At 43.0% G+C, this 27500-nt stretch overlaps 3 protein-coding genes and 1 long non-coding RNA gene across 8 annotated transcripts in view; 1 reads left to right on the top strand and 3 right to left on the bottom strand.

Moving 5' to 3' along the window:
- fars2 (phenylalanyl-tRNA synthetase 2, mitochondrial) overlaps positions 1-27500 on the top strand; it is a 241273-nt gene that overhangs the window by 43710 nt on the left and 170063 nt on the right. The gene's annotated exons all lie outside the window — the stretch shown is intronic.
- LOC115379190 (uncharacterized) lies at positions 13735-21559 on the bottom strand. Its single transcript, XM_030079910.1, has 3 exons — positions 21553-21559; positions 20877-21520; positions 13735-18827 (listed from the first exon to the last, which is right to left on the bottom strand). Exons 1-3 carry the CDS (start codon positions 21557-21559, stop codon positions 13830-13832), a joined length of 5649 nt encoding a protein of 1882 aa, XP_029935770.1. The 3' UTR covers positions 13735-13829.
- Positions 21614-22334, bottom strand: LOC115378537 (uncharacterized). Its single transcript, XR_003930132.1, has 3 exons — positions 22262-22334; positions 22103-22171; positions 21614-21710 (listed from the first exon to the last, which is right to left on the bottom strand). It is a non-coding gene; the product is annotated as an uncharacterized LOC115378537 (long non-coding RNA).
- Positions 23699-27500, bottom strand: part of LOC115379189 (uncharacterized) — a 21264-nt gene continuing 17462 nt past the window's right edge. Inside the window, exons 2-6 of the mRNA XM_030079909.1 lie at positions 24746-24848; positions 24525-24628; positions 24167-24439; positions 23935-24028; positions 23699-23814 (exon numbers count right to left, since the gene is read on the bottom strand). Coding sequence (XP_029935769.1) covers positions 23714-23814; positions 23935-24028; positions 24167-24439; positions 24525-24628; positions 24746-24848 — 675 coding nt within the window. The 3' untranslated portion in view covers positions 23699-23713. The remainder of the gene's footprint in view (positions 23815-23934; positions 24029-24166; positions 24440-24524; positions 24629-24745; positions 24849-27500) is intronic.

Raw genomic sequence — 27500 nt, 5'->3', positions numbered from 1 at the left:
ATATGGCGTTTTCTTTTGATTTTTTTAAATTATTTTTTTTTATCTGGACAATGTGGTGCTGAGGCTCGGAGTTCAGGTGTCGTTTTGCTTTGAGTTTCATTTTTTTTTTTGTTTTTTGGACGGCCGACCACAGTTTGTCCTTGGTGGCGTCTGTGGCACGAAAAGCAGCATCAGAATCAGAAAAATCAGCATCACAGCGTCACTGTTGGCCGACTGAGGCCTCTCTGATCAGCACCAACAACTGTGGACAAGGGACACACACACACACACACACACACCTACAGTCCCTCGGTACAAGAGTTACCAGCTTGTTAAATCTGTATGTTGTGACTGATTCTGTTCCTTGCCTGTACTACTTCCATATTTTGTGCAATTAAAAAGGGAATTGTTTAAAGCAGCAGTCAGATACAGGCAGATGATAAAAATATGGACGAGATGGAGAGTTCTGTATGTTTATACACACTCACCGGGCACTTTATCAAGTTCACCTGTTCAGCTGCTCGTTAACACCAATATCTAATCAGCCAATCACACGGCAGCAGCTCAGTGCCTACAGGCCTGTAGACACGGTCAGGACGACCTGTTTCCACTCGGGGTGTAACGATACACAAAAATCACAGTTCAGTACGTACCTCGGTTTTGAAGTCTCGATTCAGTACATTTTCCATACAGTAAGGGAACAAAATGCAAAACATAAAATTGCTTTAAACAAGCAATTTTCCAAGTTTTCCAATAGATAGATAGATAGGTATACTTTATTGATCCCAAACTGGGAAATTCCCACGTTACAGCAGCATCATCAATAAAAAACATAAAATAAAATTAAAATTAAGAAGTATATACAATAGAGACTCAATATACTAAATATATACACTAACGACAATAAGGGCTAAGTATATACAATAAACTAACCTAAGAATATGAGATGTTGAAATGTGAGATATACCGATGGTAATAATAAATATGAAAAATGAAATATACAGATAGTAGATCGTACAAGGTAAGCTTGAAACCATGAAACCAGAAACCAAGTGGCAGAACCCGACGCCCGGTACTGGGATTCAGGAACTGTCCGACTTGATTTGGCCCCATGGAATCAACACCTCCAATAAATAAACAGTTATGGTGCTAGTGATGGATAATAAAATAAACAAGTAAGGTGCCACCAAGAATTAAAGCAGCTCTGAGGGCAAAGGGGCTCCAACCTGCTGCGAGCGAGGTGGACCTGATCAGGTGTATTTAGATGTATGTTTATATTTACCAAGAAACTCCAGGAGAAACATAACAGCACCAAACAGCAGAGGAGTTACTTTACTGTCCTGATGAGAGACTGGGAGAACTCACAACTCCTCCACTTTATTTTATTTTATTTTATTTTATTTTTCATGTTTTTTCCTCACCAGACATGGGAGAGGAAGCACGGAGACGCTTTTAAAGAGTTTGGTTCCAAAACATCTGCAACACACACACACACACACACACACACACACACGCACCCACAGGAATCATTAAAGTTTCATCTAATCAGATATCTTCATTAAAAATAAGGTTGACTTAAGTTCATTACTCTGCGGTTAAAAAAAAAAAAAAAAAAAAAATCAAAGCGATGGGATCTCCTTCAAATCTCTGCTCTCCTTCTCTCAGACATCACGCCGCGACCTTTGACCTCCACACTGCCGGCTGTTTGTAATGTAAAGTATATAAGAGAAGGTCATGTGGGAGCTGAGTCCCGTTCTCCTTGTGGAAGAAAACATCAGTGCAGTGACACAAACGTAAACAAGTAAACATCTTGGGATAAATAAAGTTTTTTCTGATTCTGATGTTACCGCCCGCCGCTGGTGTCTGGAAAAAAAAAAAAAAAAAAAAAAAGCTGGTTGATAGAGATTTTAATTCAGTTAATCCCGTCTGAGATCAGCAGATAAACACAGTCTTTCAGAGAAACTTGGGAAAGTGGGCGTGGCCTGGGCTTGAGTGGGCGTGACCTGTGGGGTTAAGTGGGTGTGGCCAAATTTGTGTGAGAAGTTTAATGCCCCTAAGAACCTCAGCTGTCATTTAAAATAATGAAAAACATATTTATGGTGCTAAATGTGCAGTCAATAATGATTTTATTTTCTTTAATCGTTTAATTATATTCATGTTGTCACTCAGTATTTGTTTTCTTCATGTGGACGCATTAAATTTTCCAGGAATTTCTGCTTTAAAGAGCAGCTAACACTAAAAAAAAAAAATCATTAGTATGAGTTTTAGTTCTGTTTTGGTTCTCTAAATTCTTGTATGAAACATTGAATACTTTTCAGTTTTACATTTTGGCATGAAAATATCAGTTAGTGGGTACTGGCTACTGGCAGCTTCATTTAAAAAAATATCTGCTTTGGCAGTGGATTCAAAAAAATTAATTCGAATGCTACAACAAAATCACGACTTCCTGTTCCCACGTCCTCTCCCGACTGCACTCCTGCTCCTCCTGCCTCCGTTTCTGGATGTTTCTGCTGTGCCGGAGGCCTCGGCCAGTCCACCGCAGGGCTTTCTTACGTCTGTGTGTGTGTGTGTGTGTGTGTGTGTGTGTGTGTGTGTGTGTGGAGGGGGTTATCGCTTTGTGCCATGGGAGCGGGCATATGTTGGCGACAGCGAGCCAACAGGCCGCTCGCGCCAAAAATAGACGAGAGAGGAGACAAAAAGGCCAAAATGGAGAAGAAAAAGGGACGAGGGTAGAATTTAGTTAACAAATCAGGGTTTCAGCTACTAATTATTTAGATTGTCGATCGTTTTTTAAAATCATTTTAGAGCTATTTAGGGGTGTAAAGGGGTGTTTTATAATAATGCCAAAGTCCACGCAGGGCTCAGAGTGATGCGTTCAAATGTCTTGTCTCCAGACGTCTTGTGGGAAGTGCTTTAATTTCTAAGATGTGGTCGTGTTGTGGCCGCCGGGGCTCTCAGAATGAAAACACACTGTCCAGGATTATGAACATGGACGGTCAAATTACTGGGAAAGAGCAGAGACGACGGGGATGTTTGGATATAAAATGCAGGTCAAACAAAAAGCCGGAAATATCGAGTCGGATCCTGTTCGTCCTCCGTTTACAGATTTCATCAACCTGCCCTCGGGAGGCGCTGTAGAGCCGCCGCAGCCGCCCAGAATGCTTACAACAAGGCTTTTGTACCAAATGCAGCAACTCTGCTAAAGTGGGAAACCCCATTCACACTGGAACTGTGTCTCTTATTGTTGTTTTTTTTTTATTTTTATATATACTTTATTTTTTCAATTATTGTTGACATATCTGCAGCTTAACTGCTTCCACAATTGTCTTTCATGTCAAAAAACCTTTTTTTAAAAAAAAAATAAAGAAACACAAAGAAGAAAACTACAAGACAAAGAACAACCAAATTTACTTGAAATCTACCAAAAATAAATAAGTAAATAAAAAAAAAAAAAAAAAAAATTAGGAAAATGAAAAACATGATGGATTCATTGGATACTGCAGACATTTTATATGCACATGTATCCCTTTTGGTGATGTAATGATAATTTACAAGTTGAACTTCTTTAATCATAATTTTCCATTTTGTTAGATCTGCGGGTTTAGTGTCTGTTATTGTTGTTTGCCTCATGCATTTTTTTTTTATTTTGTTTTATAATTTGTGATTTACTGTGATGAGTTTTAACCAACTTGTGAGGCTGAAAGCAAATTTTAACGTCTGACCAGCAGCCAAAAAAAAAGTATTAATGTTATAAAGACGTGAAAAGAGAAAAAGAAGACAGTCTGAGCGGTCTGAAAATTATCAAAATTAAACGTTTCACCGTTATTTCAAGCTGCAAATGAAGTTCAGAAGTTAGAAATGACTACAGCAAATTATTGATCATCACAATTACAAGTCGTTTAAGCTTTGGTTTGGTTCACGAAGATGAAAATTAGACAATCAGTGTGTGACGTTGTGATTCCTCAGCGACACAAAACGTGACACGGACTGTTTCCTGTGGTGGAGCGGTGTGTGTGTGTGTGTGTGTGTGTGTGTGTGTTTCAAAACTCCCAAACTTGAAGACGCTGGAGGTCGATAAGGACATTTCCAACACGAGGCTCCCTGACATCTAAAGCACAGCCAGCAGGTGCATCAACACTGACACACACACACACACACACCCGGGCGACATCAAACCCATAAATCAGCCGTCCTGAACCTTTTCCCGCTCGACGCGTCGCAGCAGACATGAATCCACAGCAGGCCGAGCTGCACGCCGTCTGGAAATGTCACATGACCTTTTCCACCGCCGCCGAAGATGAAGGGCCTCCCCGCCGGAGCCGACGCCCGCTCCCACCATCACACAAACACCGCAGAGGACCGGGGCTGTGCAGGCATAATCCATAAATAAACTCATAACCCACATTACTGTTATACTGTTATTGTTATTGAGCTTTACATGAGGCGTTAAAGGAGATTTAAAAGCACAACAACAACAACAACAAAAATGCAACAAATAAAATGGAAAAAGTAAAAAGGGCATCAGAAATGTAAAATCAAAATGCAAATAAAACCTGTCAAATTAAAAGTGTAGAACAGTAAAAGTTTGTAAAGTCATAAAATCAGTATCAGAGACACTTTATTGATCCCCGAGGACGAAGTCAGGGCAGATGCATTCGCTCAAATTCTCAAGAAGCGAATTAAATTATAAGAAGTAGAAAAATATGTTCCTTAGAAAACAAAATATGTTTTAAAAAAAAGTTTGAAGCCTGGATTAAAAATAGCTGAGGTTGGAAATGAATTCTTTGGATGGCACTTCTCCTTATTTACACACTGCACCAGGCGCTGACTAGGAAATCAAGTTTAATTTGGCGTTTTATGGTTGTAAAAATCCTGTGGTTATTATAAAAGTAAAAGTACGCTACTAAAGACAAATAGTTGTGTGGCTCTTGTCGCACCAACAACCCTCCAGATTATTCCGTGGTTTCTCATCAGATTGGTGCCAGAGATCCTGGGATTGTTCCTGGATTTCAGATCTGGGTTCATTCCGTGTTTTCGCAGGAAAATCCCTGTTGGGACACACCGACACGATCTGTGATTTTTAGACACGTCAGAGCACTTCCTGTCCGAGCATCACTTCCTGTCCGAGCATCACTTCCTCAGCGTCACCGCCTCCTTCGTGCTGGCCTTTGACAGCGATGGGATTAACCGTATAATTTCATTCTGATGTTGTTTTCCGTATTTTGCCAGTTACCTTGACAACCTGCAGTCGCTGTACGTGTCGCTGCAGCTGCACTGAAACACAGCGGGAAGACAAATTTTGCCGCGACGCTCCAAAATAACCTCAGTCAGTGCCGTTCAGTACTTTTCAGAAACGTCCGTTTGTCCTCCCACCTTTTCCCGTCCCGTGATCACATCTTCAAATCTTATTTCCACATTTATCAGGGAAAATCCCAGACCCAAGTGAACAAAATGTCTTTAAGAGGCAGCTTCTTCTTCTGACTGGCGGCACATTAACGCTTTGAAACCAGAGGAGATTCATTTGATCTCTCTCAAAAACATGGATAAACAAGAAATGACCCCAAAAATATGCAAGAAATTATTTTAAAAAACCAAAGGAAGAAAATTACCAGAAAATTAGCCCCCAAAATATATATTTTTTTTCTTGTAACATAATTATTAATTAATATTAATATTAATTTTGTAAATAATTTTAGTAATTATAAATATAAATATAATTTTAATTTTTTTAATTTAAAAAAATCTAACAAATTAATTTTTTTCAGATCATTTTCTTGTATCCTTTTATTTAATTGCAAATGTTCAGGTCATGTCTTAGCTTCTCATGTCTTGACAGAAAGCGGTTAATTTGCTCCGGTTTCAAACAGTGAAATGGTTGTGAAAGCCTTCAAACACAATAACTCTGACGATAATCCGGCTTTCAAAGGGTTAACCCAACGAGAGCAAACTAATAACCAGTCACAATGTAATAATAACAACTTAACAAGAAATGACCCCAAAAATATGCAAGAAATTATTTAAAGAAAAGCAAAGAAAAGAAAATTAGCCCCTAAAATATATATTTTTTTCTTGTAACATAATTATAAATATATGATAAATGATTAATTAATATTAATATTATGAATACTTTTAGTAATTATAAATATAATTTGGACATTTTAATTTAAAAAATCTAACAAATTAATTTTTTTTCAGATCATTTTCTTGTATCTTTTTACTAAGTCTAAGGTCTAAGTGGCTCATTGCCTTCATCTCAAAGCAGTTAATTTGCTGCGGTTTCAAACAGTTAAATGGCTGTGAAAGCATTCAAACACAATAACTCGGACGATAATCCAGCTTTCAAAGGGTTAACCCGACGAGAACAAACTAATAACCAATCACAGTGTAATAATAATCTAATAATCCCCCTCAAGCCAGCTGGATTGGTGTGCGGTGTCTCTGCTGGCAGTCTGGTGGTTTAGAGCTCCTCTGGTTTTGTTTTTTGGGCTTTGGGCTGAATGTTTTGAACACATCTGAACTTCATAAACGTCTGAATTCATGAATGTTTGATCCAGAGGAGCCAGAGCGTGAGGGGGAAACGAGTCAGGATGTTGGGAAGCGTCCACATTAATAACATCAATCAAAACGCTTCCCTGGCCGAGTGTGTTTGTGCTTCTGTGTTTAACGTGACGGCCTCAAACGCAGCACGCAGTGTTTTCTGTGTTTCTGCGAGTTGCATCCTGACTGACGCAAATCCAGGAAATCTGCTGCGGCGTCACGAGCCGACGCTTTCCAGGGTCTTCAGCCGCCCGGCTTTTTCCTCCTGCTCTGACCACAATTACTGTGACAGCCAGAACGCACACACACACACACACACACACACACACACACACACACACACACACTCACACACACTTAGATGCAGTGTTGACTCTAAGAAGCATCTCAAAGTTCAGCTCACACACATTAATGAGACTCAACTAGTTCACATTTTTTCCAGATTTTTAACTCTCACATGAACTCGTTCTCTCCTCTGGGCGTCGGCCTTCGGGCACCAGGTGTGTCGTCCCAGCCAATCACAGCGCAGCGCGGTGCCCGATCGGCCACACCCCGGCCAATGGGAAGCGACGGAAAAGCAAAGACGCGGCGAAAAGGAAAATCTCGCGAGGAGAAACGGCGAGCGGACAGAAAGCGCTGATGGAGAGGAGGGTGTTTTTCTTTTTTTTTTTTTTTTTGCCTAGGACAGCGACGTCACATTTCATTCCATCGCCATGCTAGGAAAGGAAAACATTGTCGGGGGTTACCTTAGCCGGGGCAGAGGCTTCAATCAACAAATCCTGCTTATTCTGCCTTTTAAACAACGTTTCATAAAGCAGGACGAGTCCAAACAGACGAGGCCTTATATCTTATCTTATATCTTAATGTCTGTCATTGATTGATGATTCGTCAATGAGTGTGATCAGCGATATCACCCCAGACAGATCGGACGCTCCAACTTGTCGTGTCTTTTCAAATTCGTTGTCGATGTTGCTGACAATTAGGGCCCGAGCACTGAAGCAGTGCGAAGCCCTATTGTTATTGTAGTGTTTTTTTTTTCTTTTCTTCTTCTTTTTCTTTTTAGGGCCCGAGCACTGGAACAGTGCGAAGCCCTATTGTTATTGTAGTGTTTTTTCTTCTCCTTTCTTCTTCTTATTATTATTACGTCAAAATAAACCTTAATTTGACCCCCTAAACATGCTCCAAAACTCACCAAATTCGGCACGCAGGCCAGGTCTGGCGAAAAATTTGATAAAATGGACAAACGGACCCCCTAAGTGCAAAAATGGGCTCGGTAGCGCCACCTAGGCACACAAAGGCAGCCCCTGCAGCCCACAGGAATGTGCTAGAAAGACCAAACCAACGCCGAAATGTAGGTCTCATCAAGCCCTACAAATCACGCGCTGACACCCCCGACCTAAAACCAACAGGAAGTCCGCAATTTGCGTTGCAAAGTCACGTTCTCGCCCAAAATTCCACCTTTGAACAAAATCTATCTCCTCCCAGGGCGTAAATGTCAGCGGCTTGAAAATTGCACAGATGACAGAGGACACAGTGCTTAACAAAAGTTCTGAAGGATTTCGTCATTACTCGATTAGTTTGGATTTTATAAGACCTCCAAGTCGGACTGGCCAAAACCAAAACCTCATTTTTTCCCATGGAGTTTGGTGTGAAAAGGCTGACATTGGGCACTAATTAGGCCCCTGGAGTCTAAAGTAAAACTCTGACGGCTTTGAAAACTATGCAGATGGAAAGAGGACAAAAATTCCTACAAAAATATGTAGTTTGGATGTGGATTGGACCAAGTTTGTGGGAGCTGTGAAGAGTTTTCAAACATTTTTGACTCTGGTGTGCTCTGCTCTGCACTCTGCCTGGACATGTGACTCACTCTAGCTGCCTCAGGAATGCGCAATACACACCCATTGTAAGAGCTCAGAGGGAGCAGAAAACACTCTCAAACTAAAACTGCCATAACTCCAAAACGGTAAAAGATAGCAAAATCATGTAAATGGGAGATTTATAGATCCGAGTCTCGTGACTCGTTTAAACTTTGAATCAAGTCTGTCACTTAAACGGTGACCGAGCTGTGACACCTCAAAAAGGGGTGGGTTTTCTGGATTTCTCCATTAGATTGAATGAGGATTTCTCTGTGTGCCTGCATTTTGGTGTGATCATGCCATAGCTGCCAGTACTCAAGTCAGTCACACACTAGGACATGCTAAGGGCGCCATCTGCTGGAGGGGCGCTGCTAGTGGCCAGAGGGGCACCAGCAGCGAATGTACTACCAGTGGGTTTTTGTTGGCGTCGTGTGTGTGTGTGTGTGTGTGTGTGTGTGTGTGTGTGTGCACGTGTGTGTGTGTGCACGTGCGTATGTGTGTGTTTGTGTGAGTGAGTGAGTGAGTGTGTGTGCCTGCATTTTGGTGTGATCATGCAGCAGCTGCCAGTACTCCTGTCGGTCACACACTAGGACTTCCGCGGCCTTTCAAAATAAAAGCCCAAAACTCTTTCACAATAAAAGCACCGAAAAATACCCTTAAAACTGGAACAAACGGACGAATTGTCTGCGCTTCGACACGCGCGCCGTCCTCGACGTGCACGGGGGGGCGAGGGCCCGTCCAACGCTGCTTGCAGCTTTAATTAGGCCCTCGCCCTCCATCGGAGAGAGGGCCTATTGTTTTTGTACCGTTTCTTTCTTATTAGGCCCTCGCCCTCCAACGGAGAGAGGGCCTATTGTTTCTGTACTGTTTTTTATTCTTCTCCTTCTTATTATTATTACGTCTAAATAACGCTTAATTTGACCCCCTAAACATGCTCAAAAACTCACCAAATTTGGCACGCTCCCCAGGTCTGGCGAAAAATTCGATAAAATGGAAAAACGCACCCCCTAATTGAAAAAATGGGCTCTCTAGCGCCACCTAGGCACACTAAATCGGCCGCTGCGGCCCACAGGAAAGTGATAGAAAGACCAAACCAGCGCCGAAACGTAGGTCTCATCAACGCCGAGATTTCACGCGCTCGCCCCCACGACCTAAAATCAACAGGAAGTCCGCAATTTGCCTTTCAAAGTAAAAGTCACAGCCCGTTACTCCAAATCTATCTCCTCCGAGGCCGTAAATCGCGGCGGCTTGAACCGCTAATACATGGCAGAGGATACCGTGCTTAACAAAAGTTCTGAAGGAATTATTATTAATTCGAGCCGTTTGGGATTTCTAAGCCCTCGAAGTCGGCGTTGCCGACTTCGAGGGCGTCGTTTTTTCCATGGAGTTTGGCATGAAGAGGCGCACACTTGGTGCTAATTAGGCCCCTGGAGTCTAAAGTAAACGTCGCACGGCTTCGAAACTTATGCCGATGGAAAGAGGACGAAAATTCCTACAAAAATATGTAATTAATTTTTAAATTGGAACAAGTTTGTGGCCACTGTGAGGACTTTTCCAACATTTTGGACCCTGGTGTCCTCTCCTCTGCACTCTGCCCGGTCATGTGACTCACTCTAGGCAACGGACAGTTCCGCAATACACACCCATTATAAACCGTCAGCGGCAGCAGAGAAAACAGTCAAACTAAAACTGCCATAACTCAAAAACGGTATAAGATAGTGAAATCGTGTACATACAAGATTTATAGAGCCGAGTCTTGTGACTCGTTTAAAATTCGAATGGCGTCTGTAACTCAAACGATGTCCGAGCGGCGTGACCTCAAACAGGGGTGGGTTTCATCGATTCCTCCATTGGATTGAATGAGGATTTGACTGTCCGTCATTTTTGTCTGATCATGACACAGCAACACAGTGATACAGCGACATGAGTCAGCTACGGCCAGCGGCAGCTGGCCGTAGCTGACTCACAAACACAAACACACACACACACACATTCATGATTTCTCCATTGGATTGAATGAGGAGTCCACTGTCTGCTTGCATGTTGCTCTGATAATGACAAAGCTGCCATTCCTCATGTCAAGCACACTAGGAAGTCCTCGACCTTTCAAAATAAAAGCCCTCCATTGGATTGAATGAGGATTGCTGGCCGTAGCTGACTCATATCTCTCTCTCTCTCTCTCTCTCTCTCACACACACACACACACACACACACACACACAGACACACATTCATGATTTCTCCATTGGATTGAATGAGGAGTCCACTGTCTGCTTGCATGTTGCTCTGATAATGACTAGCTGCCATTCCTCATGTCAAGCACACACTAGGAAGTCCTCGACCTTTCAAAATAAAAGCCCCCAACTCTTTCAAAATAAAAGCACCAGAAATACCTTAAAAATGAAAAAATGGACAAATTGTCTGCACGTTCATGGCGTGGACACAGGGCGGGGATCATGTCTCACACACACACACAGTCACACACACACACACACACACGCACAATTTCTCCATTGGATTGAATGAGGATTTCTTCCTGCAGTTTGGTCTGACCATGACACAGCTGCTAGTACTCATTTCACACGCACACACACAAACACACACGCACATGCATGTGGGTTCGGTGGGGTGCGAGGGCTGTCCATTGCTGCTTGCAGCTTTTTTTTTTTTTGTTATTATTACTATGTCTAAATAACCCTTAATTTGACCCCCTAAACATGCTCAAAAACTCACCAAATTTGGCATGCACCCCAGGTCTGGCGAAAAATTCGATAAAATGGCAACTCAGACCCCCAAAGTGCAAAAATGGGCTCGCTGGCGTCACCTAGGCATACAAAGGCACATGAAGGCAGCCGCTGCGGCCCACAGGAATGTGATAGAAAGACCAAACCAACGCCGAAACGTAGATCTCATCGAGCCCGACATCTAACACACACAAGTACACACACACAGGCATGAGTATCAAGGCCATAGCTGCCAGCGGCAAATACACACACACACCGAGGCCATAGCTGCACACACATACACACACAAATACACACACACGCACACACTCAAAAACACACAAATACACACACAGGCACACACACACACTTTGCCCAAACCATGTGGGTTATGCCTCTGACATTTTGGTAATAAAACCTCACACCTCTCAAATAACTGTTTACTTTTCAAAAATAGTCTTTAAAATGGTGACATTATGTCCTTCATCTTAACTCATCAATACTTCAAGGGGTTTTAAATTTGTTCATAAAAAAAAACAAACATCAGGCAGGGTAACATGCAGCTGAGGGAATATTACACTCATGACTTACACATTATAAGCTCCTCTGTTGGTCATCTCTTCATTCTTGATAACATCAATGCTGGATAATTTACTCATGTTTACATGTCAACTCTTTACCCATGTGAATAATATACTATTTTAATCCATTACAATTTATACATATAACCTTCTATGTAGTTATATAATATTGCATTACACAGTAAAGCAGTAGTATTACTAGACTTGTTTTTCACAATACACTGAAAGGACCTTCATTCATAATGACAGACAACATCTTGTACTTAATATAAAATTTATTTTTCAATTCAATTTCATTTACATGTAAATGTTTTGATGATTGCATTTTACTTTTAGTCATTGACATTTTTTTCTCAATACAGTTTAGTTATTTATTCTGTCAAGACAAACATTTAGAAAAATCATGGCTGTACTTCATGTATTGTTCATGTAAGAAAAATAAAATAACATAGGCCTGGATTCCAATTGAATTCAATTTTATTTATTTGTATAGTCCAGAATCACAAATACAAATTTGTCCCAAAGGGCTTTACAGAAAAATACAACATCCTCTGTCCTTAGACCCTCACATCGGATGAGGAACGACTCCCTAAAAAAAACCCCTTTAACAGGGAGAAAAATAGGAAGAAACCTCAGGGGAGCAACAGAGGAGGGATCCCTCCCCAGGACGGACAGACGTGCAATAGATGTTGTAAACACAGATAACAAACTACAATTAAGATAGGATTACTTTTTTAACTATTACCTCATACATCTCATGTCCCAGACCTACAATACTGAGACTAAAGTTCATCTCAACTACTTTGACAGGACATAGGTACAATGTATGTGCTGTCTCTGTCCCACGATGCCACTTGCTACAAGGCGACATCATCATCACTTGGGAGGTAGGGAAGTTTGGGACGCTGCACCACAGTAGCATCTTCAACCAGGAAGTTCCCCTCAGAGTAAAAAAAGACAACATTTTGAGGCAAACATCACTGACCAACAGCATCTCATAGTACACTAACTAAAGTAACTACAATTTGTTGACAGGGCCACCCAACTGTGTAAAGTTGGTGAGGCATAGGGAGACAGAAAAGTTAAGAATGGGGGACACAAATGGGAGCAGAAAACCTGGAAAATAGACGACTGGTAATGGATTTACTTTTTATATAAATAACTGTCCTGTTGTGGCAGCTCAGGCGTACAGAATGGGGAGTCTGTGCCTTGTTGTGCCACAACAGTTTTGCTCTGAGTTCATGCACACCAGACAGAACACTTCAGTATTGAAAGTGAACCTCTTGTGTACAGACAGTACACATGAAGGTGACATGGACTCAAACATGCAGAACTATATACATTTCAACTTTAAACAGACATACATTTATAATTTTAACAGATATACATGAAGAGCTCATTTGCAAAAACAGATCCCCATTTGAGTTTATTAAACCTTTTTAAACTTTTTTGAATTGTATTAAAATTTACTTTATATTTATTTCTATTATTTATGTTTACTTAGCCTGGCATAATGTTTATTATCCTAAATCATGCTTTGTGTGTGTGTGTGTGTGTGTGTGTGTGTACTCCAAGCAGTATCAGTGAAACGGTGTATCCATTTTAAGAATGGCTTTTATCTGTTTTTGCAAATGAACTCTTCACATTTAAACTTTAAACAGAGACCAACAGCTAACACGTGGCAAACAGAGACTAACACATCCATAAATACTAACACCTGTGACACATGATTACATGACTAGGTCCCTACACATGATTCTCCATAACTAAACCTTCTCTAATTATACCCGGAACACATGATTTGCTTAATCTAAAATCTAACCATGATCATCAATTCAACATCATAAATACATAATCTAAAATCCCAATAAATACACAATATAAATACTATAAATAACTACAATAATAAATAACAATCTATACAATTACAGTGGGACAGGCTCTAAAAAGACAACATTCATAGTGGTAGCCAATGTACACACCATGAACACAACAACACACTACAAGTCAGTTTCCTCTAAACCAACACACAAACGCGACAACACTAACATTTGCACCGGGACACTGCAATGTAGCTCCGTTTGACTCATCAAACAAAGAATTTACACCGGTCGTGTGAATTCATTGTTTGCCTCCTTTGCCAAACAAAACAACCTAACCCTCATCAAAATCCACGTCTGACTCGAAGAGGCCCTCTACCTCTTCGAAGTCAACACCTAACCCCTGATCATCGTAAACACTAAAACTACATACAACACCTTCATGATCACTATAATACGTGGGCATCACTGCACACTCCACATTATACTGTGTTGTTTTAACATAAACGTGATCAATTAGTGTCCCCTTCTCTGTAGTTTCTTGTGTTACATGCTGACTAAATCCTTTTTCACCCATGAATTTGCAAATTGAGGATGTTTTTAAAATGTTCTCATTGAAATCCCCCACTATTACAATTGTGTTACTGATTGGATGTAACCAATCAAGTAACCTCCCCAGATTTTGCTTGAATAAAGAAATTGGATAACACGGTGGACGATAAATTACTGCCAACAATATGTTGAATTTGTTGCACAGGCACACCAAACACTCCAGATTCAAATCGGGCACCTGCAGAATATCACAGTCCAAATTGTCTACACTATACAAACCAACTCCACCGTGTTCTAGGTTCTTTAGCTCTAACAATTTGGGGTTACTGCTGCTGTAACACAAGCCACGAGGACGATTGTGGAAAGTGTAACCTTCAATTTGGACACTGTCTAATGAAGACTGTGCAGTGAGCCACGTTTCTGTCACAGCAATACAGGTAAGCTGTAAATGCTGCGTGCAAGACACCAAATCTAACACATGGCGACTTAAACTTTGAACGTTCATTAAATACACAGAGAAACTGTGTGTATTTAATGAAGGCTCTGGCTGCTCAATCAAAAATGGAGGCATGCTATCCAAGGCCTCCTTTATGGCGTCCTTGCAGTAAATAGCCCTCTCTGTAAAATCCTCGATGATCAGTCCAGACAAGGCCCTAACACGACTAAGCGCTACATATGCCTGCCCCGGTGCAAACACCCTCTTCAAAGACACTACGGCCTCATCCACAGTGAGTCCTTGCACTTTGTGAACAGTGCAAGCCCACGCTAACCTAAGAGGAAACTGACGACGCAAACCGCCACGCTTAGTAGCTCTATCCTCCTCTGGATCAATGGCAGTAGACTGCAGGCATTCTACTGCTGCATGTGCACGGTTTTTCCGCCTATCTGAACCAATTTTCTCATCATCAAATCTAACATACACGGTGAGAGGAAACGTGGAATCCTCTCCAAAAACTACCTGAGTAACCGTGCCACATGCTCCATTGACCAGGCCGTCCGCAACATCCACGTTCTTACACAACATGACTCGCGCGTTCCTCGCTATACACAAAGTCTCCGGTAGAGACGTGTCCGCCGCAACGCCATGATGCCCGGGCATCCGTTCCAAATTCCCTGTTGTCCTGTTAGTCACAAAATCCTGCGCCTCAATGGTGACATAATCAGGACAACAGTCAAACAGATAATTTAGGTTGTGCTCACTTACTTGCCTATTCGTCGCAAAGATATGCAAGGCTGAGCTCACCTCGCCGGTCTCGCGCATCTTCAACATTTCAACGTCGCGATCTAACATTGGGGTGGCCCTGGAACGCACTCTTAACCTATTAAGCATCTCTGCAAAAACACTATCCTTCTGTCTAACTATCTTTTTCAGCTCCACGATGCTGAAATTACACCACAGGTCCAGACCAACAGGACTACTATACAGAGGCTTCCCTTTAACGGGAGGCAACTGATAGAAGTCCCCGACAGCTATCACACTAACATTACCAAACGGGGAAAAGTCGCCTGTCTGTTTAATCTGCCTTAATCTACCGTGGACATAAGCCAACAGGTTGTGATTAACCATACTGATTTCATCTATAATTAAAATTTGGAGGTGACTTAATTTGGCGCGCAAAGAGTTTAGTTTATCTTCACCCAGAGGGGTGTAAGGTAAACTAGCCTGTTTGCCAATACTCAATGAGTGATGAATTGTTGCTGCATTCAAATTGTATGCAGCTATTCCTGTTGGAGCAGTTAACAAAATACAGATATCGTCTGGTTGATCACAAAGTGTTGACAGCAGCCGCGCTGCCTCATACTGAATAGCCCTAATTAAATGACTCTTCCCCGTCCCCGCGCCACCTGTCACAAACACACGCAGAGGCTCTGGGCTTTTACCCATCACCTTCTGCAAGCACCACTGTCTCACCTTATAAAATACAGCAAGCTGTGTCTCATTCAGAGACCTAACTAGTGCCAAACCCTCAGTTCTAGATAAAATGGACCTGTTTCTCTCTAACTGCGCTACCTGTCTGCCACCAACAATCAAATCTGGCACATTCACCAATGACTCAACCAACTGTTCCTCTGCTATCTCTCCTTCCCGCTGCTGCCTCCTCTCCTCTAAACCTTCTAGGCGTTCCGCTTCCTGTTCAGGACAAAGCTCACCCCAAACATCCTCATCTACACCGTTGTTTTGCGCAGCTATCTCCTGAGCTAACTCAAGGTGAGGACAATTTACCTCAAACCTTGCCCTATTCTCATCGACAACATCACTAACCGAATGTACAGAGCCGTCGCTAAACAACACCTCACCATCGTTATAGAACTGCTCAAACAGCTCAAAGCCATCAGGTTTGAGGTCTGAGTCAGTTCTATAAGGAAGAAACAACTGCAACAGGCTCTGAAAATGTGCCTCCTCCTCTCTATCCAAATTAAAACGCATGTATCGCACCACTGCAAACTGAGTGCGTGTTCTCCTAAGAATGAATCCTAAGTCATTCTTCAATTCAATTCTGTCTTGAGACATTTCATTTTTGCTGAGAACACGATACTCAGACGCAAAGGTGGCCATACACATGTTATCAAAAACGTCGCTATCAGGCCTATTCTTATATCTATCGACTATGCTAACCATCCACATATCCTCCTCCCGTAGATCACGGGAGGCGGCCATCTGCCTCAACACACTGAGGGGCAAACTCATTCTAACTATTCTACTGCCTGTCGGCACAAACACAACCTTTCTGGAACACTCCCTAAGGTGCATGTTCGTTAGCCTATACACCGCCTCCTGCGCACAAACATCTCTGTTGTGTAAATATACACTGCCCAGCTTCCGCAGGGCTTCTTTAGCAGAGAGATTCCCTTGTTTTTTTGCTTCTTTTTGGGCATTAGTCAATAGGAGGCCAATTTCTCTCTCTGCTTTCGTAATATACGATATTATGTATATTACTACTGCGTAGGCGTCGGTGACAAAGCTAATGTCCATGTTAGCGTTCCAGCACTTCAACAACTTCTTGCTATACTGATTGACCCAAACCTCGTTCACCCCTCTCCTATAAACTACCTTATGTTTCTTCTCTAAACGCCTATAAGCCCGCTCAAAAATCTCCTGATTAATACGCAAACTATGAAACAACTCCTCTACACTAGCAGGAGGCACATCACGTTCCACAGCTTTCTTAACAGCCTCAAGAATTTTGTGTGCAAACTCTTTAGGCATCCTATCCCTATCCTCAAAACATTTACAGGCTGGCTTGTTTTCTGAATTAGATTCAGCCTCCGTTGTCTTCTTTTTATCACATTTGCACTCAGGCATTCTACAAATGAATGTACGCGCAGAAACAGGTTTTGGAAAATTGAAACGACATGTCGTTTTGTGTTTTCTACACGACTTTGAATGTCGTTTGGAATGTGTTTGAACAGATGACACCGTGTCCAATAGTGTGTCATCATCTGAGGGTAGCTCACACGTAACGTAACGGTCAATAAATTCTATAACTTCCTCATCTGTGTTTTTATCAATTTGGGGAGCATCCTCAATCCAAAACAAACAATGTACATGTGGTGAGCCTCGCTGTTGAAATTCTACCCTATAAAAGTAATCGATTATTTTACCGATAGGTTGACAGGGAGACATGAGAACCTCTTTCAGAAAACAATGCCACCTGTAGTCAAACATCCGCGCCGCGGTCACAGGATTACGTCGCAACAACGCGCACCTATCAGCCCACTCCAAATCCTCTACCGTCTGCGATCTGCCTTCCTGTTTCAGGATGCTGGTCAGAAGATTCTGCCAGCGCATATCCGCAGACGAAAACGAGCAAAACCACGTCGGAATGCCTAACTGACGCACACAAGCCATCACGTCCTTCTGGACAGACTGCCAGAAGGCCGGAGTTCCTCTAATGGGTTTAAGAAACCTAAACCCATCATCACACGCCAACAACTGCTTCAAGGCGTCCGCATCTGCCAACACATCCTCACTAATCCGCTGAGGCCTCTGACCTCCTTTACCCTTACGCAACGCAACAGAAACACTGGACACAACCTTGTCCAACTCCGACACGTACTGCGCAAAAAATATATATTCTACATTACGCGCAAAACGACCGTCGGCATGCATAATCCGGTTATTAAGATAACGTGCCAACGTCAAGTCGTGCCAACGACCATCATGGAATGTCTTACCGCCCGTGGGAAACAACACTGGAAAACACTTTGCCTCGTTCGTGTGGTCAGAAAGCATTCTAACTGGACTATTCCCTTCTGCAGGCGCAATATTCAAAATATCCTTAAAATACTGATCTAAAGCTTCCTGACCAATATCAACAGGCATAAGACAAGTGTCCTGAAACATGCAGTGCTGTTGTCTGTCATGTAGCAGTTCATCCTGTCCTATGTCTGCTGATTCCACTAGATCACCAATTTCACCCTGACCTCTATCCTGACCTGACCTACCCTCAGCCTCATCCTCACTGCCTGACTCGGCCTCTTCCTTCTCCCTATCTTCCTCCCTAACAAACTCATTGACCCAGTGCTCGTTAAACTCAATATCTCTATAATGTACATTTGTTCTCTTTAAGTAATCTAGCGCCTGTCTTACACGCAACGTATCCACAAACTGGTACTCGTAATGCCCTTTATATGTGAGTTTCCGCTTCAGCTTAACCTGAAGCAGAGACCCTTCCATACTTGAACGAGGCAACACATTCACAGTCTGAACAATGTTGGCTGGAACACATGTCACTGGTCCATGTACTCCATTCTGCCCGCCTTTAGGCAGTGCCAACATCTTCATGAATGGAATATGTAACGCAATAAGATGCTGTTCTAAACTATTCAAAGATCCCAGTTCAGCAGGAATGGGATCAAGCTCCAAGTTATTAACCCAGCATTCAGCTGGCATCTCACCTGAACTAAGCTTCCTATTACACGTGTAACAAATCCACAAATTACCGCGCGATGAAACCAACGAACATGGCTCAATACACTCCCCACTACACCTATGTAAATACTGCTGGCCTATACACCTATCTGCAGTAGACACTGTCACTGAACTTTGCCTATACGCTTCCCTTTCACAAATCGCCACCTGATATCTAAAAAACAACCTATGACACACACAGCACACAAAATCAGGTCCATCTCTGACCTTTTCTAAAAACTGCTCCCTAACAAAACCAAAATCTTTAGACTTCTCTATCTTCTGCTTTCTGCTTAACGTCACCTTGGAAATAACTTTCTGCTTATACTCTAAACTATCATTATACTTGCTCTTAATGCTTTCTAGAAGTTTCTCTCTGTGCTCAATGCTGTCCCTATATTTGCCTACACTCTTGGCCTTAACTCTCTCCCTATGCTCAATGCTGTCTCGATATCTGACTAACCTCTTAACCTTAATTCTCTCCCTATGCTCAATGCTGTCCCTATATCTGACCAACTTCTTGGCCTTAACACTCTCCCTGTGCTCAACACTGTCCCTATATCTGACCAACCTCTTGGCCTTAACACTCTCCCTGTACTCACTGCTGTCCCTGTATTTGACAAAACTCCTGGCCTTAACACTCTCCCTGTGCTCTACACTTTCCCTGTATTTACTAACACTCAGCTCTTTAACCCTCTCTCTGTGGGGCAAATTCTTACTGTATTTCCCTACACTCCATAACTTAGCCTTCTCCCTGAAAACTAAATTTTCTTGATATATCTTTCTAATCCTAAACTGTCGTTTCTCCCTAAGTGATATATTTAACTTCTCCTGCTTCCTCTGTTTCTGCCTCAGATACTTTGACTTCACTGACTTTCTACCTGACGCTAACTCCCTAACAGCCTCCACAACCTTGTCACTATCCTCTACAACATCACACCTAACCGCTGTGTTGTCACTATCTACAACATCCATTCTAGACCTAATGCTATAACCTGCCACTTCCCTAACTTTACAATAACCGTAACAACCATGCAGTCCAGGCTTACACACGCAAACAACATTCTCAAAATGCCGCCCCATGACATTCTCTAAATAAACACTCTCCACTGACAAATGCTTACTACTACAGCTATACTTTATCCAACGTCCATCATGGAACGTAAACACACTAACGCCTAACCAATCAGCCGTCGCCTGAATTTCCACCTCTGTGGCCCAACTGCCGACACGCCTCATCCTGGACTGCTCAATGTACTCTAACACAGAGGAGTACCCACTTCTCAAAAGACTCTGATATCTATCAGTGTTCCTTTCTAACTCTTTACACACAGCTAGCCTAATCTTACGATGGTGCTTCTGAGAACCACTCACCGCCTGAGAGATGGCTCTGAAGAAGCAGTTCCCATCGGCAACAATCCTCTCTTTGCTACAAGGAACACCTAAGAACCCCTCCTCTGTGGCTACCGGACTAACAACCTTCACGCAATCGACGTTTAACTTTGTGCATAAAGCACGACAAACATCTACGCCGAGGGGATGGAAGACCAGCTCTTCGCTTCTCACCTCGCTAACAAATTCGACGTCCAAATTGACCTCTCGGACATCGAAACTCTTGGATTTCTTCGACATACAAGTGCCGGAAGAAATAACACGCTTTCTGCCATCGATCACCGTTGGTTCTGCCGCTGAACCGCTGCTCACCTCGCTGGAGAAACTAAAAACAGAAATGCCAGACAGTGCCGGACTTGCGGCAATGCTGACAGCACACTCAGGCACACAAACGCCTGCAGACACCTCACTTTTTCTCCCAGCCTCAGTGAGCACACTAGACTCTGGTGCTGGAGCAGCGCTCATCCCAGTGATGAGACTCTCCACAGACACACCAGACCGCGCTGGACTTGCACCCGTGCTGACCGTAACACCACACAGCTCAAAGAGCTTCTCCCTCGAACGGAGACTGTCAGCCAAACGACAGATGTAGTGGTGCAGGTCGTCAAGACAGGCGAAATGCAGAACCACGCTTGTACCATTGTGGTGTAACAAGCCAGTGTTACTGCGTGAGTGACTGTCGACCACAGCGAACCGTCCACCCTCACGCACGATGGCAGTGGTGTTTCCGCACATTGTCAAAAGACATGTGGTGTATTGACTGAAGATTCTCTCCAGTCCATTACGCAAGCTGATGAATACACCGAAATCGATGTATTCACCTTCGGTCACGCCTACTTCGCCTAACACCGTGTCGCCAAAACCGAACCTAAACAACTGTCCGTCTAATTCCAGCTGTTGTGGCAAATCTGGCACAGACAGCAGATTAGACACATGGCTGAAGATGTTGAGGTCACGCAGACTCGTGTACAACTCATCACCTTCAACCAACGCGCGATCCAGATCCAGCCTGTCCCACGAGAACGCGCTCCTCACCGTGTGTTTGGCTAAGCTGACCAAAGCTATAGCCATACACTGCACACCTCCATACACAAAACGGGCATTTCCCTGATGAAACGACCCGCGCACAACTCTAGCTAGCCTAATCCTGCTGCTATCTATGTTAGACCCTGTTGCCACAGCATTAGCGCTAGACTCTGACTGAACATCACTAACACAAACAGAAGGAACAAAAACAGCCTTAGCTTTGAAGATCTTCTGTCGCTCCTCTGGGACAGCAGGGCCCGCTGCGTCGACCTCCTCCTGACCGGCGACCACTCCCGGCACCTCGCTGGCCGACTCCTGGGCTGTCGCCTCCACCTGATAAAAAAAAAAAAAAAAACACAGCAGTGAGATTTTGGCAACGAAATGTCGTTGCTTGGCTTCCGGATTACAGCAGAGATGGAATTGTGGGACCGTTTAAAAATTAAATATTGTCTATATAACAAGTGTGAAATGGTCTATATAACTAGTGCTAAAAAACAAGAGCTAAATAATAATGAGTGCAATTGAGAGTAACTAGATAAAACAGAATGTAAACAACAGACTAAACAGTGTAAACAACTGAATAAACAGTGTAAATAATACTGAGTGCAATTGAGAATAACTAGATAAAACAGAATGTACACAACAGACAAATATGAAAACAGGAGAACCATTTTCCTGCTACCTCTCAATGCTAACTCACATATTATATTTAAACAAAGACAAACCTGCTGCACCGCTGGTCTGGGCCCGGAGGCGGACACGGTCCCACGGGCTGGTGAAGGTCTCGCCGGCACCTAAAAAAGATGGGGAAGAAAAAAAGCCTCATTTACATAATGCACTCATTCACTCGGGTTCTGCACATTATAAAAAGTACTCTGCAGCACCTCCGGGACGGCCGGGCACGCTGCGGCGAGCTCCTCCCGGACGACGACCACCCCTGGCACCACGCTGGACGACTCCACCTGACACAAGACAAAAAAAAAAAAAAAAAATCAAACAAGGTTTCACTAAATCACAGGAGAACCATTTCCCTGTTACCTGTCATAATAATAATTCACATAATATATATAAATAAACAAAGACAAACCTGCTGCACCGCTGGTCTGGGCCCGGAGGCAGGCACGGTGACACGGGCAGGTGAAGGTGTTGCCAGCACCTAAAAAAGATTGGGGAAGACAAAAGACTCATTTCAATAATGCACTCATTCATTCGGGTTCTGCACGTGTTATCAAAATACGACAAAAACAATCCACATAGCTCACATACTAAATATGATACCAACCTGCCGCTTTCCTCCTCTACGCCTTGTGGCAACACCTCTCGGCGAACGCCTCACACGGGAAGTCTAAAAGAAGGAAAACAAACCTTGTTAAATGCAGTCTTAAATTCAATTTTGTCCAGGACATACACACGTACAATAGACTTTGCAAGCACAGAAAAAAAAAAAAACAACAACAAAAGATCTATATGTATAATATAAAGGAAAAAATGTAAAAACAGTTGGTGGATGAGGAATGCGGATGCCGAGGGGAGCCACATGCACTGGAGCAGCCTGGGACCGGAGCCACACAACCACCAGCACCATGATGACCTGGCTCAAAAAGACACAGCACGCACTCGGAAAAACTCACAACCATTCACACACACTCACACAGAGACAAGGGGAAACATCAGAGGCAAACCCATTTAACATTTTATAACTTAACAGAAACACCTTAAAGTCAGAACTAATATGGATTACTTCTTAATATATAAATATAATTCTCAGGCAGTTTACCTGGCCAGCTGGCAGAAGGGCAGTGACGTCGCTGTCCGAGGATGGCGAAACCCTCTCCATGGCCTCCAGGATGTCGCCGCTGAACCAGACGGGGTTGGACGGGAGGACAGACTCTTGCACCGGAGATGCTCGAATCTTAAAAACCACAACAAAAAAAAATTATCACCATTAAAAAAAAAAACACACACACACACAAAAAATAAAGGCGTAAAACCAGAAAAGATGCACAAATGTACAGCCAGAAAATGACTCAAACACATTACCTTGCCCTCCTGTCCGACGACAGTCCACTCCAGTGGGTTGCGGTGACGAGCCGCGGGGCTGTGTCCCGTCACGACCAGCACGGGGGAGACCCTGGCACGAGGCGATGTCCGGGGGGGCACCGAGGGAGGAGGAGGAGGAGGAGGAGTCAGCTGGCGGACCGCGGCGTCCCACAGGGCCTGGACGAGGATCGGCGTTCCGTCGCTGTCGCTGAGGTGCACCTGGAAAACAGTGAAACGCAGAACACATTGCGCTCAACTTGTGTATCGAAAATGGAAACCTTCAACTCCTCCATATGTCATGTCACAACAACAAAGTATGCTGTACTTACACCGTCACGGCTCCACAGCTCCAAACGATCCAGAGGGAGGTGCTCTGCCACAGACACGTATGGGAGACCTGCCGCAAAAGTGAGAAACATCATACATTCCGGTATTAATTACACTCATGTAAAACATATGAGGTTAGGTTCACGATACGTCAGTTATAATCAAACTGATGACCAAAACTAAGACGTACCCATGCGTGCTGCGACACGGCGGAACTCCTGGCGGAACAGCTCCTGCAGGCCAGGCTCGATGTTCAAGCGTGGAGGGAAGTCCAGCACGAACACCTACACACACACACACACAAAAAAAAAAAATCACGTTTAGAATCACATTTAGGTTTCTAAAAAAGCACATGTGAAAACACACGCTTACTGTGACAGCACAGGACAAAACAAATACTGCCAACTGCAAATTAAACACACCTTCGCCCAGCGGTTGCAAACTGTAGCCAGGAGAGCACCGAAGTCCAGCGACGCCTCTCCGATGTTCCTGCTGGCTGTCAGGTTGTTGCTCGGGGCGAGCACACATACCACGTCCGGGGTCCAGGGGAGAGCGGCGTGGGACACCTCCGTCCTCAGCTCTGCTGCATGCGCACCTGGAACAGAGAGAAAAGAGAAAGAGAGAGGTACCTCCGGCATCGCGACGATCCCATCCACCATGGCCCGCAGGTGGGAGTCTCCCACGACGAACACCATCTGCAACGACAGAGACACGGCTTTAGAACATAGACACCGACTTCTTACGACAAGCACTGTGTTTCTGAAAAAGAAAAACTAATACCTTCTGGTCCGGCTTCTGGGCAGGAGTGACCAACTTGAAGCTCCGCTGGGTCAGCTTCGAAGTCGGCCATCTCCGCACGCGATGGCGGTACCCTGTACCGCGCCCTGTGTGGTTGACAACAAAGTTAAGTATGATGACACAAAATTCGTACTTCTTCACACAACATTCAAAATGCATCAGTTAAACATTAAAAAAAAATAAACAAACTGTTTGATACTTACGAGCAACGAACTCGGGGACAGGCGGCTGGGGGGTCCATGGCAGCGGCTGCGCCATCCTCTGCTTCAGGGCCTGGGCCCGCCGGTGGGACTTGGCACGGGGCATCTAGGAATGAAAAACAAACAAACAAACAAAAAAAAAATAAAATAAAATTTCCTCCAAAGTTCAAAGAAACTTTAAAAATTCAAGTGAATCTGTGCCAATCATACTCACAGACAATGCTTTCCCAGACAAGGTCAGCCTTCAAATACACAAATGTTTCAACTTACCTTGGCAGTGCGTGTGTGTGTGTGTGGGTGTGTGTGTGTGTGTGTGTCTGTGTGTGTCTGTATGTGTCTGTGTGTTGAAGGAGTGCAAATATGTGTGTTGATTAACAATTAGTTATGTGTGTGTTTTTAAATGGAATAAATGTATCTGTGTTAAGTGGTTCTGGATCAGACGATCACAGATGTAGGTGCAGGTAGCTCGCCGGTCAATCGCAGGTCAATCGCAGGTCAAATGCAGGTCAGTCGCTCTCAATAGCAGCCAAAGCAAAGACAACACCAGATCTCACAGCCAATCGATATCAATATCTGTAAATTAAACAAAACATGTTTGATTTAAACATTACTTGTCTAGTAGAAAAAAACAACACATTTAATTGAACAGAACGTTACTGAAAGCATCCTGAATACACTTAGCTGTAGGAAATTTTTAGGTTTTAATTTTAAATAAGGTCTTTCTCTCTATAAAATGCTTAAGACACAAACCAGCATCCACATTGTGTTCAAGTAATCGGAAGAAAATGGCCAACAACACAACTGTGCTGCTCAAAACAGAGACACATCTTAAGAAAACCTTTTCCTCTCAAAATCATAATAAACCAGCAAACTGGCATCCTAATTACATCATTTGCTTCCTCATTACACAGAAAGTGGCTGACACAACATCTCACAGCTTAGCCATACCGGTGGACACAGACACACCCAACTAAATACATCACAAACTACAGTTCCTGCATACAGCAAAAGACACACACGCCAGCATGAAAAGAAAAATAAAAATTTACAATTATCAATATTGAATCAAATAATTTCCTTGTCTCACAAGGAAGACCTTCTCTTACAATCATATTGGACCAACCACTAACACAGCTTTGCCTATGACACAAGTATTTGCTCTTTGAATGCACACAAAAGCCACACACAGTCAACTGAACTGCATATATCAAAACACTTCCATGCAAATAAAACCTGATATAAACCTACACAAAAAAAACACATGCAACTATTCATCATCAAAACAAATAACTTTCCTTTTTCACACAGCAAAAAAGTCTTCCTCTCAAAATGTTATTACACCACACACCAGCCCAACTATGACACTCTACACCTGCTCTTTGAATGCACACAAGCCACACACACTCAGCTCAACAACATATATCACAAACTCAGTTCCATGCAAATAAAACCTTATATCAAACTACAAAAAAAGAAACACACACACACACACACACACACACACACTAGCAAAGCTATGACTGGTGTACATGCAAAGAGTAGATATAGCTCTGTCACAAAGCCACACACACTCAGCTCAAGTACATATTACAAACTCAGCTCTATGCAAATAAAACCTTTTATAAAACTACAAAAAAGCACACACACATGCAAAAACTCATCATCGAGTCTAATAATTTTCCCTTTTCACACAGCAAGAGAAAGTTTTCATCTCACAATCTGGTTGAACCGCACACACCCACACACACACACTAGCAAAGCTATGACTGGTGTACATTCAAAGAGCAGATATAGCTCTGTCAAAGCCACACACACTCAGCTCAAGTACATATCACTAACTCAGTTCCATGCAAATAAAACCTGATTTAAAACTACAAACACACAAACAAACAAACAAAAAAAAACATGCATCTATCATCATCAAGTCCAATAATTTTCCTTTTCCACACAACAAGAATAAGTTTTCCTCTCAAACCAAACACTAGCACAGCTTTGCCTATATCTGCTCATTGAATGCACACAAGCCACACACACACACTCAGCTCAACAACATATATCACAAACTCAGCTCCATGCAAATAAAACCTTGTAACCACACACACACACACACACACACACACACACACACACACACACGAGTGAAATAGTTTTCCTTTGTCACAGCAAGAAAAAGTTTGCCTCTCAAAATCTTATGGAACCACACACTAGCACAACTAGGCCTATGACACAGCTTTTCTTTATATGGGCACAAAATGGCCGACACAATGTCTCCCACCTAAGCTACACAGAGCTAGGCCTATGACACAGCTTTTCTTTATATGCACACAAAATGGCCGACACATTGTCTCTCAGCTAAGCTACACAGAGCTAGGCCTATGACACAGCTTTTCTTTATATGGGCACAAAATGGCCGACACATTGTCTCTCAGCTAAGCTACACAGAGCTAGGCCTATGACACAGCTTTTCTTTATATGGGCACAAAATGGCCGACACAATGTCTCCCACCTAAGCTACACAGAGCTAGGCCTATGACACAGCTTTTCTTTATATGGGCACAAAATGGCCGACACATTGTCTCTCAGCTAAGCTACACAGAGCGAGGCCTATGACACAGCTTTTCTTTATATGGGCACAAAATGGCTGACACAATGTCTCTCAGCTACACCTGCTCTTTGAATACACACACACACACAGGCCACACACTCTCAGCTCAACAACATATATCACAAACTCAGTTCAATGCAAATAAAACCTTAT

Source organism: Myripristis murdjan, chromosome 20, assembly GCF_902150065.1.
Source record: "Myripristis murdjan chromosome 20, fMyrMur1.1, whole genome shotgun sequence".
Classification (NCBI taxonomy): Eukaryota; Metazoa; Chordata; class Actinopteri; order Holocentriformes; family Holocentridae; genus Myripristis; species Myripristis murdjan.
Note: the sequence above shows the minus strand (reverse complement) of the source record. Positions and strands in the feature narration are given on the sequence as shown.